The sequence below is a fragment of the Ochlerotatus camptorhynchus genome, unplaced genomic scaffold (assembly GCF_037179485.1).
Source record: "Ochlerotatus camptorhynchus isolate MF236.1 unplaced genomic scaffold, CSIRO-AGI_Acam_v1.1 ptg000357l, whole genome shotgun sequence".
In the NCBI taxonomy this organism is placed as follows: Eukaryota; Metazoa; Arthropoda; class Insecta; order Diptera; family Culicidae; genus Ochlerotatus; species Ochlerotatus camptorhynchus.
In genome coordinates this window covers 6,228,744-6,246,725 of record NW_027040845.1, presented here as the reverse complement: position 1 = coordinate 6,246,725, position 17,982 = coordinate 6,228,744, and the positions used below count along the sequence as shown (strand labels likewise).

The window sequence follows — 17,982 nt, the reverse complement described above, 5'->3', positions numbered from 1 at the left end:
TGAGGACGAGATGAACTAGCCTATGGCTAAAAATCTCAAAAATAAAGTTAAAAATAGAGTATCTATAGCCGATACAGAGTTCCAAAATAATATATGCACGATTAGCTACGCATTTGGAGAGGCCCTAAAAACTGTCAAGCTCTCTCTCTCTCTCTCATGCATCAAATCTCTGAGCACGCCTAAGTAAGTAAAGCCGTTGGTCCCCGGTCTATGAGTTGATGGGTCGATAGGTAGGATCCAGGTGTTGGAGCTGCCTCCCTTGCATCGGTAGCATTGGTACCCTTCTTCTTATTCGCATTTCAAGCTTATTGCTTAGTAAATATTAGCTTATTGCGTGCTCTCAACTTAGTGTTCTAAATGCACTTCCACAGTTATTAATTGAGAGCTTTCGATGCCAATACCAATGCATGAATTCGTATTTTGTGTGGCCCAAGGAAGTCGAGAAAATTTCCAACCCGAAATATTCCCTCGACCGGACCGGGAATCGAACCCGCCCCGCCTCCGGCTTGGCAATACCGTGCCTTTACTCACAAAACTATGAAGCTCCTACAGCATTGGTACCCATAAGATCGACGAACAAAGAGATCAAGGAAGAAAAACAGTTAAAAAATTGGTAATCTGAAGGTCGATATTTCGATGATAATTTGAAACACCCTAGTGTGCTATGACGGATATAAACATACATGTTTAGAGTGCAAATCAAAATTCCAAGGGTTTCCGTTCTTCTCAAAGTCGAACAATGAAACGGATAATCAAATTTTTTTCAGTTTTTGAGTGCTCACATTCTAGGGTTTCATAGCAATTTGGGAATGCTGATGACATAGACAAATGCACGGTTGGATTTGAGTTCACTCACTCGAGAAAAAGTGACACAAGCTACGGGCAATGTTTACTAATCATGAACACCAAATGTTCATTATTCATTATTCATGAACATTAGCAACTTTTTCTCCAGTGAGTGAACTCAAATTCATCCGTACACTCGTCTATAGACACATTAGAGACAAGGTTTTAACGTTTGGCTCGAACATGAAACATGCAAATATTGCATCATTCATCAACATTTAGTGAACATTTAAACTAATCGATTCTTTTCCCTCCCCAACGCAGGACGTAATGGTGGTGGGTGAACCCTCGCTGATGGGCGGCGAGTTCGGTGACGAAGATGAACGGCTCATTACCAGGCTAGAAAATACGCAGTACGATGCGGCCAATTCCCTAGAGCACGACAGTCACAATGCATTCGGTGGTCACAACGATTCGCCGATGACGGGTCCGGGCGGTCCCGGTGGTCCTAACTCGTGGCAGGTGGATCGGGGAGGTGGTCCGGGGGCACCGAACAACAGCGGGCCGGCCAGTCAAGATTCGGACAAGAAGAGCCCATCGGTGTCCCAGTGACAGTTGTAATATTATAGGGTGAAGGAAGAAAACCCGTAGAGCAGAGCGGAGCACCCTAGCTGCCTAGAGCTCTACTAACCCGCCCCTGGTACCGGCACTAACCGCGCATACATACCAAGAATTAGACGCAACAATCCAGAATCAAACCGAAGCAACAGCAGCAGCAACAACAACAACAACAACAACAACAACAACAACCGAATGCTCATCATTCATCACGATTTCCTGCCGGGGCCCTAATCCGGTATCCGGATTATCCTGGCGACGTGAGACGAGAGCATCGCACCATCCGTCGGATTCGTTGGGAACCGCGAATCCGGAATCATTCTTTTTCGTTCTCCTGCGGCTAACAAGATTTCCTAGAGTATAGAAAGCGGCGACGTATGGACGTAACAGCAGACACGAGATCGCAAAATACTTACAAGTAAATTCTCTGATAATTCGTATACCGTGCAACAGGAAAACAAAACTCCATAACTGCTGATGGTTAGGTGTGTTCGACCTATTCAAATTCGAAGTTTGGAAACCAAAATTATTGATGGCGCCCGCCTTCGACGCCAACGTGTGAGGGCTTTTGAACGTGAACAGACGAATATCGATCGTGTTTTTTTTAACTTGGTTTAGGAGATTTTTTAGCCACGGGCTAGTTCATCTCCGACGAATATCTATCGGACATTTGTACTAAGCCGGGGAAGTCAACATGATTTCAGATCGTAGGAGCTTTCTCAGCTTGGCGATGGCTTGAAACATGCAGCCAAATTCGAGCCATGCTGTGCATCATCACCTAAGCAATAAACTTTGGGCTGATTCACAACGATGAGACACTGCCGTATTGGTCAAAGGCGATTGGAATTCATGGCGGCAGAAAAACCAACGGAATTAGCATAGACGCGTAGCTACCGTTTGAGACTAACCGAGCAACATTGCAAGTTTTGTTGAGGTTTTAAAGCATTATTTAACCCTAAATCATGATCTACAAGAGTATGATCAAACCTGGGTCTGGCGACGGCCAATCGCAGTCAGCTTCAGAATGCTGCGGTGGATTACAAATTGTGAAATAACACAAATCAATGCGTGACTCTCGTGATTTGTGAAAAACTAACGGTTGGCTTTTCACTCAAAATTCAATGCTTTTCATTTATTTCCTTCTCACAACAGCAACAAAAACTGTTTCGATTTGGACAGTTCAAATTGACTCGAAAATCATTACATCTCCACCCCCAGGATAAGACCAAAGTTGTCAATTTGGGTAGTTGGGTAGTTACGATGCGTTGGGTACCTGCTATTAATGGGAGCTAAATCGTACCAATTTCGGTTTCATTTCCCTATTGGCATGGCCAATTGCGCCTGGAGCAACGAATGCCAGTGGCGCAAATTTACTGGGAAGTTGAACACTTGCCTGTGGTGGTGGCGTTTGTACGTCGGTTGGCTGCTTTTGGACGTTGTCTGCAATCCGACGAATGATTTCATCGTTCTTGATGCACTGCCACCGGAACTGGTAGAACTCATCCAGGCGAGTCTTGCAGATAGTGCACAACGAGGAGGGAGTGCCATTCAGGGGCGATATCTGGAATGGAAGATACATGGCCAACAAATCAGCGACTGAATTCAATTGAATCAGAGCATTTTCTTTCCATACGAAATCTACTCATATTTGGGAAAAACCTATGAATTACTGCAGGTTTTAACTATGAGTAAATTTCGTATGGAAAGAAAATGCTCTGAGTCAATTGAATTCAGTCGCTGAGTTGTTCTTGTTGGCCGTGTAGAGGATTGGTCTTAGAGATTGCTTAATTTTTCGATGTAGGCACGTGGTTCGTTGTTTTTTTTAAGGACTGGCACCTAATTGAAGCGAAATGGATGGGAGAGTGGAAATGCCAACTCCCTGTCTTTAACATTTCGTGAATAAAGGGTGGGCTCTTCTCCCCACTCATTGGGGCATCCTCCTATTGGATGGCCTGTTTTTTGACCGGTTGTATGATCCTGTTGTTGGAAGGAGATTCTCGTTTATCCCGTGGATGCAGGTGGGCAATGTTTCCCACGGATTGACCCAAACCGTGTTTGGCCCTTCATGCAGTTGAGTACAATTAGAGGTTATTAAACTTGATCAAGTCGAACAGCGAGGATTGTTGTCCTACTACAGTGAGTGGTTCCACTGGTAATCACTTTTCAGGGTGGCTGCTGATGCTTCCACTTTCGGGAAACCGAGAAACTCCTCATCCGAATCCACAAGTTCTCCCGACCGCTTCACCCGTTGTATCGGCACTTGAATCTGTGTACTGATCATCCGGGGACTAATTATCCTCAGTTGATTTCGATGAGCGTTGCAATTGTACTTTGGTCTGTCGTTACCGTTGTTCCACCCAACTGTGACGATCACTCTTCAAATGTTATTATTCTCTCCTGCCATAATGCTCGATACTCACTCTCAGCATGCTTTCGGGATATTGTTTTCCAGATGTATGGCGATTTGCTCTGATGATCTCTTCTCACGGCTTCTGAACACACTTGCTCCAGACTCACCCTGACCACGTAACAAAGGCTTTACTAGCGTATCGTAATACCTGCTGCCACTTATCTTTTCTTCAATCTTTATTTTCTTTGTCAATTTAGTACTCATCAAATCTAATAAGATTGGCTGTTTTTTTTTTTAATCTGCATTAGAATTTGGCTTTTACAATTTCTTAAGCCCACCAGCAATGGCTGCTTTTGTTAAAACAAGTTTCAATGGTTCGAAGAAACGACGGATATCAGCGCTGGGACCACTAGTCCAGATCCACATCATTAACCCTCCGAACTGAATCGAAGGAATCTTCTGGAGATACTCCTGCAGTCAGAACAACGCAATCCTTCTACCGAGCACTGATAGAACAGATTCTAGCCTTTGAGGAGTCATGTTCAGGGAACTTGAATAGAAACATATATAGGATCATGCTCCCATTGAGTTTTGCACTACGGGAAATCCGTCGTCAATGTGTTACCTCCCAGGCTGCTCCGAAAGGAATTCTCTTAAGAAGGATATTCGCAGAGCACGGGGTTGCTCATTCTTGAACACTGTTACGCAACTTCAACCCAAGTCACTTACCTTGGCAAGAGTCACACAATTGTCGGTGGACAGTTCCTGAACGAATGGCAACCAATCAATTTTTAGAAACTAGGTGGAGATGATCCAAAGTAGCGGTTCTAAATGCGGACCAAAAAGAGCGAGGCTTGTACACCCCTTTTTGGGCACGGGAATCGAGAACAAAGAAAGAAGGAACTTAGGGAGTGCTTCTTGAAGAAATAGTAGCCGACAAATAGGTTTACTTGCTAGATTTATTCGGCCTACAATGGGCTCTAGAGAGAGTTTTTAGAAAGACATTCGGGTGTACTTGTGCTTGTTTTTGATGACGATGAACTACGTTGGCATGCATAGACGATGGGCGGGCCTTCCAAGGGCAACTTTTTGTTGTCCGGCCGATCCGGGGTCGGTTCAATCCGTGGTGGTGAACGGGTGATGCATACCGTGGGACTAGCAGACCAGTTTGACACCAGCTGGCAGGGGGCGTCTCGTCTGACCGCCGGGGAGCCTAGCCTGGTCCCAAAACACCGTCTTCGTTGCTTCCACTGGTTGAATCTGGGCACGTGGTACGATGGCTTGCTGAAAATGGCCGAGCGGTGCGGTGCGGTGGAGATCCACACCAAGATGGCGTCCAGGATGGCCGCAAGCTTCGTCTGAACACCAATGTGCTTCGGGCGTCAATCCCTTGATCGATGGATGGAACTTCCGCAATTCTGGCCTTTCTGTGGAGAAATATCCTCCAGGATTCGATCCCGAAGGGGGGGGGGGGGGGGGGGTGTTGAGACAAGGCCCGACTATGGACCTTTTCTTACAAGTTCGCACTTTTCGTACCGTGGACGGCTTAAACGTTCGGACGATAATCTGTTTTTAACACTGTTCACCAAACAGCCTACTTTTAAAGTGTTCGAGACTTTCTACACACTCACAAGAAGCACTTCACTATCGTCGGGCTTACAAAGCTTTAATTGATTAATTTTACAACCGACGCGCACTTCCACACTTCCACTCTTTTCAGTGGTCACCGCAAGACAAAAAAAACTACGGTTACTATCGATCATCTTATATTTTTGTTGCTTCTATAATTCGAAGACCCGAAGTTTGTAAATCAGACTTCGTAACAGTTGGCAACCATGCCGATCAGGACGTCGATTAATACTAAACCGGTTGAAGTCCGGGCTCAAAACGCTGTCAATAAACGACAAAGCTGGATCAACAATAGAAAAGGGTCCATCAGCATTTCCCACCTAACAATTTTAGCTGCAGATTAGCTTATACAGCCACAAATTGGCTTATACAACTAATATTTGCCTGTATAAGCTAGTCTGCAGCTAAAATTGTTTGTTGGGTTGTAAACAAACCGTTCCAAAGCCCTTTACTCACAAAGCGAAGACCACCCACACAAACCAACACCATCATCGTGTAGGTAGAAGTTTCTCCTATCCGATGATGGTGTTGGTTTGCGTGGGTGGCCTTCGCTTTGTGAGTAAAGGGCTTTGGAACGGTTTGTTTACAAATGCTGATGGGCCCTTTTTTATTGTTGATCCAGAAAGGTGAAATGCGTAACGGGTGCTTTTTGAATGGACAGTTTGGCTCTGCGCATCACAATGACAGCTAGGAGTTTCGGCCACCAGTAAGGCTGTCCAATATTTTAATGGGATTTGGGAATTGGTCTTAGGTGCTCACTGGCAGGAGGGCCAATTGGGATGAGGAAACTTGTGGAGGAGCCTACAAGTAACTATTTTGAACCACTGGTTATAAATGAGAAGGAAGCTATTGGACAGTCACATTCATGCAATACATCCTCCATCCGTTGGTCTAGTATCTTTTTGTATTCAGGCCGGAGGGCACCATGAATTCGGGTTGGGGACATCAATACCAAATTTAGCCAAAACTTGGCAGCGTCCGTGACCTGGCAGAAAGACATTGCGCTCCCTTTAACTTTGCCCCATGCTCTGCTGAAGACTTGACCAAATGTAATCCATTCCGTGACCAGGTTTCTCTCCAAATTTTCCAGAAAGTCATACAGGACGGCTGTGGCCTGAGCGACTGTCACATACTTGGTCCGGATCTTCTCTATAATAGTACCGTACAATCCCGTACCATCACGAGTTACATGTCGCAGGAGTACCTTTGGTTTCCCCTTCGCCGCAATGTACTCAGAGACGTAAGAAGGCTCGATTCTTGTACTTGGGAGAGGGGCCGGAACCGCCCAATTTTTTGACGTAGGACTACGTCTGTACACTGTGAAAACCGAAAATGGAACATGTAACAAAATTATGAAAGATTTTGAACGTTAATAACTCAGCTGCCCCTGGACCAATTTCAATAATTGTATCACCAATCGATCAGAAATATTCCTACGCATCTGTTAAAATTAAGACTTTATCATTTTTCAAAATGTCACTACAGAAAATTGCACGAATGTGCAACAGTTACCAAATGACATTTATTGTATAAGACCGGAATCATTTGTTATATAAGACCACGTAGTTCTACGTCACCATTGCGTACAACCCCATAGGGCTGCCCCTTGTAGTTTTTTCTACTTGTGATGGATCTCGTATCAATCGTATGGTTCCTCGAGCCCAGTTAAGAAGGTAGCTTCCGATTGTTGCCGCACGGGGTGTTGGGATGTTTGCTGCCATCTGTATATTCTTCTCTAGAATCTGACGAGGAACGGCATGTCCGTGCGCTTGAATATATCGCCACCAATGACGAGGGGCGCTCCCGGAAGGTTCAGGAATCTCAGCCCCCGTTGTTAGATTCTACATCTGATTCTGGTTCGTTATCCACGATCTTCACCCTCTTCAGAACCTTGACTTCACCTTTTTCGTCGGAAGTGCATGCTCCAATTTCCGCGGACGTGCTTCGCATAGGCTACAATCTGAGCGTTGGTGTGGCCCATTATTCCCCCCGTAAAGTGAATCAGATATTGGAGGGAAGTGTTAACGGATGCGGAATACGGACTCTTTAATGCAAACTTCATACTGGCAATGTATGGCAAATATGAATCTAATACATCCAATTATTCCCCCTTTTTGAAGATACCGCGGTTATCAGCGCTGGGACCACTAGTCCAGATCCACATCAGTAACTCTCCGAACTGAATCGAGTTAATCCTCCGGAGGTACTCCACTCCGCTCAGAGCAGTGCAATCCTTGTACCGAGCACTGATAGAACAGATTCTAGCCTTTGAGGAGTCATGTTCAAGTAATAGTCATGTATAGAAACATATCTATAGCGGCAATCACCTTGCAATACTGAGGATCCTGCTCCAGTTGAGTTTTGGTCGACAGGAAATCCGTCGTCCGACAGTCATATTCATGCAATACATCCTCCATCCGTTGGACTAAGATCGAAGACCGGAGGGCACCATGAAGTCGGTAGAGGAACATCAAAACCAAATTTAGCCAAAACTTGCCAGCACTTTCTGTCAGAATGACATCTCCTTCAGCAACGCTCTTTTTAACTTTGCCCCCTGCTCTGCTGAAGACTTGACCAAATGTAATCCATTCCGTGACCAGGTTTCCCTCCAAATATTCTTGAAAGTCATACAGGATCGCTGTGGCCAGAGCGACTGCCACATACTTGGTCCGGATCTTCTCTATAATAGTACCGTACCATCACGAGTTATCTGACCCAGTGCTGACCTTTGGTTTTCCCTTTGCCGCAATGTACTCAGAGACGAAAGAAGGCTCGATTCCTGTACTTGGGAGAGGAACCGGATCCTCCCAAGTTTGGCCCGTGTTGTCCTCTTCATAAGCTGCAACCATATCTCCGTAATCGGACGCATCGTTGAGATCGTCGTAGATATTTCAATGTTGATTTGAGTCTTGCCAGCTTCTATAATTTCCGCCTTGAAAATGTTGGTATTGGACATTTTGTTGTAAATTAAAATAATAAAGGTTTTGTATGAAAATCCCATCCTCGTCGCCAATGATGTGTTCCAAACTGGGAAGTTGCTCCGGTATTTTATAAAGTTTTTAAAGTTAAAGTTAGCTAACCTCAAATAAAAATTCATCTAATCACGTTTAAAAGCTTGTCTGTTGGTCAGATTGGTGCACCCAATGAAATCCAAAAAAAAATTATGGAACTATTTTGAAAAGCATTTTACTTAACAAAAGAGGAAAGCATTGCCCGAAAAATGCCGTGATAATGTGGACAATTTTTCGAGCGGAATTTTGCAATATAGATATCGTGTTGTTTTTTTTTCTCTTTGTTTCTTTCGAGCGGGAAGAAAGAAACGTGTTGCGTTACGAAGGAATCGGAAGGGATTCCCAGCATAAATAACATTGGCGAGACAAGAAATACTAAAGTAAAACTAAAGTAAATAATTGAAAAAGGGTAACTTTTAGATAAACGGCTGCAGCAGACAGAGGTAGTAGAGTAGTAGTTATGGGAACCGTGGAGAGAACGATAGCGATCGTGAGTGCAAGAGTTGTCGAAACCAATCCTTAAGCTTAGGTGTAAATGATAGTCGAGTGGTGTAAATGTGGGAATCTATTACTTTTCGTTTTTAGTTCTTTATTTTTCCACGTGGCAATGAATGTCGAGTGAGAGTACACATGGAAGTTACTACTCGTGAGGATACTTTTAGTTCTCTTTTTAATTTTTCGATTATTTATTTAATGCTAGAACCGAAACAACAAACAAATCCCTTGTGTCTCAGCAACACTACCCATAAACGCACAACATTCCCATTCAAATAGGAAATGAAGCAAAGATGTAACTGTTGTGCTTTTATGGGCAGAACACGAGTCACACGATTGCAGGCTGGTAACCTACTTTGGACATCAACAGCTTTGACAAAGATGTCATCTTACGGTGGCAAACAGACGATGTACAAGATCCACCTGCACCAAACACTTGTAAAAAATCATCAAAAATGAAGTTCACTGTACTCTGCTCTTAGCTATTCGACACACAAATTTATAACAGGAACTAAAATGCGATATGGAATTCCGTAAACAGGTAGCACACAAGAAAACATGAAAAATCCATAGGAAAATTACACTTTGAACATACGAACACTTAGACACATCTACACACATACAGAAATGCACACTGTAATAAAAACAAACAAAAACAAAATATCGCAATGGGAGAAACGAGTGCAGAACTACCCGAATGAGAAAGTACTAGTGTATCTTAAAAAATCTAGTATTTTAATGTATTAAAAATAGGAAAATTAAAAACAAAACTATTCTCTAAAAGGAATGCAAAAAGAAAAAAAAACAAGTGGTAAAAAGTAAATATAAATAATTACGTTTTTTGAACAAGAAAGGCATGAAAAAAGAGGGAAGGAAGTAAATTATTTTAATCATGAATCTCTTTTTACAAAAACCCAAAAAAAAAAAATCACGACAAAAAAGAGGACACCCCGTGGAAAATAAACTGAACCGGAAATAATGATGTGTAAAAAGATAAATAAAAAAAAGAGTCTAAAATAAGCAAAACAAAAACCGTGTACATTGACAAAAAAAAATTGAATTCAACCCTATAAATAGCAAACAACCAACAGCAGCAGTAAAATTGATAACTTATTGGGACGTGAATAAAAAAAAATCATTCGTGCACATACCGAGGGAATAATCCAAAAGCAAGGGGCAAATAATTGGCAAAACAGAACAATAGCAGAAATAAATCAGATGGAATAAAAAAAAAACGAAAGAGAATAGAAGGAAAGAGAAGAAGAAGAAAAAAAACATCGTCAGTATTTGTTATATAAACAATCATTAAGAAGAAAAAGAGTGATCATTAAGAAAAAAAATCATTATTTTTACGTGTATATCTTATTATTATTATTATTATTATTGTAATTTAAAGAAAAAAGGAAATAACAGAAAAAAGTGTTAGTAAATCATAATTTTACGCGAAAAAAAAATGAACATCCAAATTTGATGCGCTCTGGTTGTGCAGCTCTGCCTCGGGAGTGGAAACGAAAGAAATCGCCCTTTGCATTTTATCTGCACTCACCATCAGCAGGTGCGGATCGCTCATTCATCTAGACGCCTCTTCATGACGATGAAGCTTGGCAGTCGAGATCCAGTTGTGAGGCCACCAAACACAAATTAACTAGTGATCAATCAGTTCGCTTTCAGCTGTGGACACAGCAGTAGTTGTATCACTCGGTGTCGATAGTGCTATCGACAGCTTGTTTACTTGATCAGGTTATTGTTCGGTGCATGCGCATTGTCTTTGCCCGCAACCCGGTCGTGTTGTGTGGCTGCTATTGGGAGCAAAATTTTTAAATTAAGAACACCATCAAACTCAGCTCTGGGATTGAAGGGGCAAAATCCACAATGGAAGAAATTGTTAATTTCCTTAAGGCTCTGGACGCGGATCCCGTCCAGATGGAAGGAATAGGAACGGTCGCTTTCTAGACCTTGTTCTGTCTAACGAAGCTGCAACTCTGGCATACACCGTTTCGGAAGCCATAGAACCTCTGATCTTTCTTGACCACCCTGCTTTAGACGTGAATGATGAACCTCCCAGTGCCAATCGTTTTTGAGGATTGTCCCGAAAATAATCGTACACTGGATTTCCGTCGAGCCGACTATGTTGCGATTAGTGCTGCTATTTCCGGTATCCAGGGCTGGTAGTGATCACTGCTGTCAAAAATAGTGATTTTAGTGACCATGTTAAAGAAATAAGTGACCAAATAGTGACTTATACACCCCTATTCTGTATTTCGTTTCGAACGAAATTCTCATACAAAAAAATATTTTTTTGTATGAGAATTTCGTTCGAAACGAAATACAGAATAGGGGTGATAGTTGTTAAAATAGTGACTAAAAAGTGACCTAAGAGAAGAAAAGTAGTCGTTATCATGGCACACAAAAGCCATAATACCTCAAGAAGTTTTAAGAAACTGGAGTCAAATTCCATGCACAGTTTTAAAGGCTCGTGGGATTTTATTATTATTTCTAACAACCTCATTCCAAGGGAGTTCTGGGAAAAAAAAAATCTTTCAAAAAAAGCTCAAATTCTATCTGCTTTCAAGGTAATTCTGATGAATTTTGATTTCATGTGAAGACTGATAGTTTTGAGTAGAATTTCAAGAAACCCTGAATTGAATTAAAAGTAAATTTTAATGAAAACTCCAAGGGTATTCTGAGGATAATTTCTTAAAGTTTGTGGTAGAAAACGAATCCAGAGCATAAGTCCTTGGAATTTGTATTAAAATACTAAAAGGAAGATTACAATTAAATCTAAGAATAACTCCAGGACATCTTCAAAGGAATTTGGAAAATAAATTCAGGAGAGTTTGCCAAACAAATTATGAGAAGAAATCGAAGGAATTTGTGAGGAGAAATGCCAATGAATTCTTAGGAGACTTTCGAGGTAAGTAGAATGCCATGGAAAGGAGTGAGATTCAAAAGGAAATCGGAAATTAATTCAATGAATATTCGGAGAATCTTTCCAAAGGGTTCATATTGTGGAGAATTTCAAGGTAATTCCGAGGAAAACTAAAAAAAAAAAATTCGGAGGATAGCTTCATCGAAATTTTGAGGAATTGAAATCTCCGTTGGATATGGAATGGACTATTCTGAGAGCTTCAGAACTACTGGAATGTTCCCAAATTTTTCCTGAAGTTAATGAAACTGCCTTGAAGTTCTTTTGTAGCCTGATGCCCACAATACTTCTCATCAAATTCAAACTTCTCTGAACTTTATAGGACTTCCTAAAGTTTCCTCAATTTTTCTAACGATCATAAAGGTTTAACAATTCGCTGAAGTTCTTTAAAATTTATGTGACTTCTCTCATGTTAACAGAACTGCTCTGAGGTTCTGTATTCTTTTCTGAAATTCTCAAAACTTCTCTAAAGTTTTTGCAGTTCTCATTCAGCTTGTTGTACTGCGCTGAATTTAATTGATAAAAAAATGTTTCAGCTACAGTGAACTTCTGAGCTTATGTGAAGACCTCAATTAACTTTTTGACTTCTCTGAAGTTATCTGAAAATCTGGGAACTGCTTTAAATTTCCCACTTATTTTCTGAAACTAATGGAACTGATCTCCCCTGAGATTCTTCCAATTTTTTGGATGCTCCCGAATTTTGCTAATGTTCATAAAAAAGTTCACGGATCTCCTCTTAAGCTCCATAGATTTCTAAAAAGTACTGGAAATGTTTCTGAAGACCACTGTCCTTCTGTAAAGTTTTCGAAGTTTTTCTAAATTTCTGGAACTTTTGGGCTCCCGCAATTTTCATGGAATTAGAACGAAATAATTAATTTAGTTCTATGATTTTCACTGCAGTTCTCAAGATTTTTCTGAAGTTCATGGAACAGCCCTTAAATTATCGACACTACACTGGAGTCGCTTTTTACGCGGGTGATACGTCCCGCGTAAAAAAAAAACCGCGTAAATTCCGGAATCCGCGTAAAAAAAAACCGCGTAAATTCCGAAATCCGCGTAAAAAAAAACCGCGTAAAAAAAGACCGTGTAAGAAAAAACCGCGTAAAAAGCGATATACCGCGTAAATTCTGAAATCCGCGTAAAAAAAACCAAAATCCGCGTAAAAAAAAACCGCGTAAATTCCGGAATCCGCGTAAAAAAAAACCGCGTAAATTCCGAAATTCGCGTAAAAAAAAAACCGCGTAAAAAAACCGTGTAAAAAAAAAACCGCGTAAAAAGCGACTCCAGTGTAATTTAAAACTTCTTCAATAGTCTAGACTTTCCTGGTGCCCGAACGATTGCTGAATTTCTTCAAAGTTCTTTAAACTGTCTTGAACTTGTCAGTATTTTTTAAAAACCCACAACTTCACTGAAATGAATAGATTTGCCTTGAAATTCAACAATTTTCCTTAAGTATTATAACCATTATTAACACTCGCTAATTTTCACTGAACTTATCTATGCTTACCTAAAGTTCTCTAAATTTGATTAATAATCCGGCAAATTTTCTGATATATATTCTTAATTCCCTGACGCTTCTGACGTTTTCGGATAAATCATAGAATTCTTGGTATACCCCATAATTCCATGGAACTCCTTGTAAAGGGTGATACGGTCAAAATTTGGTCAATATCAACTTGACGTATTTCTTTCAATTTTGCATTTAAAAAACCTGAACACCCCTCATTTTGAAGGTGTGTGTGTGTAGAATGTTGCTCCTTTTTTGATTTTGGAATTCACTCTTCAGTTGTCAAAATGCCGTCCAAGCAAGAAGAGCAGCGTATCAAAATTTTGCTCGCGCATCGCGAAAATCCGAGCTACTCGCACGCAAAGTTGGCAAAATCGCTAAAAGTTGCCAAATCAACCGTTACAAATGTAATTAAAGTGTTTGGGGAACGTTTGTCGACAGCCAGGAAGTCTGGATCGGGGGGAAATCGAAAACCGGAAGCCGCTGAGACGACAAAGAGAGTTGCCGGTAGTTTCAAGCGAAACCCTAACCTCTCTCTCCGAGATGCCGCAAATAAGCTGGGTGTATCGTCTACAACCGTGCATCGAGCCAAAAAACGAGCCGGACTATCGACTTACAAGAAGGTAGTGACTCCAAATCGCGATGATAAACAAAATACGACGGCCAAAGCGCGATCCCGGAGGCTGTACACGACGATGCTGACGAAGTTTGACTGCGTGGTAATGGACGACGAAACCTACGTCAAAGCCGACTACAAGCAGCTTCCGGGACAGGAGTTTTATACGGCAAAAGGAAGGGGAAAGGTAGCAGATGTTTTCAAGCACATGAAACTGTCAAAGTTCGCAAAGAAATATCTGGTTTGGCAAGCCATCTGTACCTGTGGCTTGAAAAGCAGCATTTTCATAGCTTCCGGGACTGTCAACCAAGAAATTTACGTGAAAGAGTGTTTGAATAAACGTCTGCTGCCTTTCCTGAAGAAACACGGTTGTTCCGTACTGTTTTGGCCGGATTTGGCATCTTGCCATTACGGTAAAAAGGCCATAGAGTGGTACGCCGCCAACAACGTGCAGGTGGTTCCCAAGGACAAGAACCCTCCCAACACGCCAGAGCTCCGCCCAATTGAGAAATACTGGGCTATTGTCAAGCGGAACCTAAAGAAGACCAAAAAAACTGCTAAGGGCGAGCAGCAGTTCAAGGCAAACTGGCTTTCTGCGGCGAAGAAGGTGGACAAGGTGGCTGTACAAAATCTGATGGCAGGGGTCAAGCGTAAGGCCCGGCAATTCGGATTTGGAAAAGCGGAAGCCTAACTGAATATTTTTCCTGAATTTTATACTAATTGAACTTGAAAAAGAAATTTAATTTGATTTTTTAAATAAACGATTTTACCGATTTACACGCGTTTTCCGTTGACCAAATTTTGACCGTATCACCCTTTATGTTCAGGTACGCATGCCGAATGAGGGAGATTATGTTCAATGCGTGAGAATGATTAGGTCCGCGGACGTGTCCGAGAAGCTGCGCATGATTCATCAAGCTGTTGTGCAATTCCCACATCGCAGCATTTCTTCAATCGGAAGGGGATACTGTGTAGCATTTAAGGGGCAAGATGATTCAGAAAACATCTGGCCTGTTTAAATCGAATATTTAAACACGACGCTTCAGAATTCAATAAATGGATGAAACGTGGGCAACTCGTACCTTACGGTCGTTGGAAGCATCTGTAAAATATACCAGAATATACTAAAACAAATTAAATGTATCTCCTCAAATAACACTATCAATTAAAAGCTTGGTTGTAAAACATCACGATAAGAACTTATACCTTGGATTAAGTGTGACCTTATCTGGAATCGGAGAATTCCTTTTGCCAAATGAGGGGAAATTCGATAGCACCTGGGGAGTGAAGATTGGTGATTGGTAAAAATAGGGGAAATTACATGGGGTATAAATACGAGGTATCTGCGCTCGTTAAGCTAATTCTTGTGACACGTTTTGATGAATACGCAGCACGCAGCAGTAATAACAACAGTTAGTAACAACAAGTTGGTAAAAATAATTCCAATATATATCCAAGGAAAATAGATTGTCGGGAAATGGATGTAATTTCGGCCTAAATACCCCTAATTTGGGCCCATACATAAATTCAGCAACCGACTAAATTTTCAATAGTGACCAAAAATATCCATTAGTACCGTCCCAATGACGCGTTCATCTAGATTTTTAGCGATGGGCCCAATCTTAGATCCAATCTTATGCCAACATTAGAGCCATTTCCCCTATTTGGATATTAAGCAGGCACGACGGAAAATTGTAAAATTCACCATTTTAACATGAAAACATTCCAGGTACGAGGGGTTCGTGGATTTTTCCTATGTTTCGAGGGGTGCATCGATTAGCTTGGGACCAGAGCTGAGCCAATAATTTGAGCACGTTTCTTCGAGACCTTCTGGTCTTATAGTTACCTCTATGGATGTAATGTCGATCTACTGTAATCAAATTGGGTCTATAAATGGATGCAACTTCGGTCTATCAAAGATGACCCTCGATCTACAAAGGTCCGGTATGTGAAATGGCGCTTCTTTTTCACTTCTTATCATTCATACGTAACCACATTGTTTACATCATTTACACTTCTCGCGTCAGAACTGATGAGGAAGAAAGAGACAGTGTTTTCTTTCCGGTTGATCCAGATAACATAAACCACGATGCGAAATCGATCATCTCACGAACTGGGCTGTGAAATTGACCTATGTTTTTTTTTTCTTTATTAGAGTGACTTTCAACCAGTGGCTGGTTCGTCACTTATGGGCCTATGTTCCAAATGTAAACAATGGTTTTAAACGTCGATTTCTCGCGGATTAAGACTCATTCAGGCAAACCAACAGCAGCATCTGGCAGAGTAAGTTTGCTCTATCAAATTGTGTAGTTAGTTTGCGTGGACGTGTTGTGAGTCATGAGAAATCGTGTTAAGTCATTATTTACATTCGGCTCATAGAACCTTATCACATGTTGCTCTAAAAGTAATAGCAACCGGTGGAAACCAACGATTTCAAATTGGTCCCAAACAAATCGATAACGTACCCCATTCTAGTCTACACTCTAGTACTACACTACGTTTGTTTTGATTTGCTATGAAAGTTTGAGAGATAAAATAGGGGGTTCTTGGATTTTCCTATGTTTCGAGGGGTGCATCGATTAGCTTGGGACCGAAGAGAGCACCAACTGTAAAAGTCCGTAATTAATTGAAAACAATCAGTTCATCAGAAACCAGGCTTGATGGAGCCTCACTCGCGAATTTGAAATGAGCAGAGCGTAGCATTTTTCTGAGGAGTAGAATGCCTACTGCCAAATCATTCCACTGAGCTACAGATCTTGTGAGCGAAGGGGGATAAAATGAGATTGAGGTTTGCTGCCATTCATGTTCATGTTTTCTATCACACGCTCTTACTCTCACTCTGGGTGAACTCTGAGCTTCTTGCGTCGAACAAAATAGTCATCCGGAGTCTCGAAAAGGGCACCTCACGTCAAATCATCCTCTCACTGAAGTTCACTCGCCCTCTCTCTCGAGGAGTTTTTGTTAACTTCTTCCATATTCCTGCCGCAACTCACTCGAGGTGAGGGCTGGCTAAACTCGCAGGACAAGAGTGTTTTAAAACCTCCAGTGAGTTTGAGGAGTTTCAGCAAGCCTGTCAGAAACGTATTGTGAAATGGTGTTTCCCCCCAAAAGCTATGAACAGAATCATATTTCAGCTAATTAGCCAAACATTGGATTGCAAATTGATTTTTAGCAATTTTTAGTTAGCTTGTAGCCAATACTAAAATTTCAATCAATTCAGGAACCACTACAATGAATGTTTACATAGGTTCGTCATTTTTTTTACTCTGTCCCCAGCTCCGGACGGAAGATTTGATCAGCTGCATGCATGACGAATGTCAATATTCGTGTTTGTTAAAATGGCAGAGTTTTTTACTCACTGGCTGTTTTGTATTTCTTAACATGAGAGGCATTTCTAAATACTAATATAAAATAACTCAACTATTGAGTAGTTTTGTTTTTACAAGTACGGGTATACTGCCCATATTCGCATATCAGTCCCATATGGATAGGAAATCAAGCAAAGATGGGACTGATATGCGATCATGGGTAGTATACTTCCTTTTAGAAAACTAGTTCGCTTACGGACATGGAATTTTCACGCAAAGATTGACACTTGGCTAGGGGATTTTTCGGTAGAACGACCGAATAAGAAAAAAAGTCGCCATGTTTCACGCATCCAGTGACGTTAGGTCGGATTTCCCCATCGGAGTAAAGAGTTACAGAAGCTTTGTAGACGCGAATTGACGTACCGTTTCGACCCGTTCGGGATTTTTCAGTAGAGTGAAAAGGTAAAGAAACCATTCGCTATGTTTCTCGAAACTGACATTTGATTATGGGATTTTCTTATAGGAGTAAAGAGTTGCAGACTCGTCGTCTACGCAAATGGTTTCACCAATACCATTATAGTCATCATATAAATTTCGTAGGCCATAATTAAAAACACGTCTCAAAATGACGTCCCTAAAGTTCGGCCCATAGCTTTAAAGCGCAATTTAGGTTAAATCTTCTGAAATAACAATACAAGTGAAAACTGTGATATTGATTTAATAGGCTACCATGTTA

At 41.4% G+C, this 17,982-nt stretch overlaps 1 protein-coding gene across 2 annotated transcripts in view; it reads left to right on the top strand.

The window, feature by feature from the left end:
- Chi (LIM domain-binding protein 2 Chi) overlaps positions 1-3,054 on the top strand; it is a 68,465-nt gene extending 65,411 nt beyond the window's left edge. Inside the window, exon 10 of one of the 2 annotated variants that reach the window (XM_065231514.1) lies at positions 1,111-3,054. In XM_065231514.1, the coding sequence (XP_065087586.1) occupies positions 1,111-1,398 (288 nt within the window). In that variant the 3' untranslated portion in view covers positions 1,399-3,054. The remainder of the gene's footprint in view (positions 1-1,110) is intronic. The other variant, XM_065231516.1, reaches the window with a different exon arrangement.
- Positions 3,055-17,982: the final 14,928 nt, after the last annotated feature.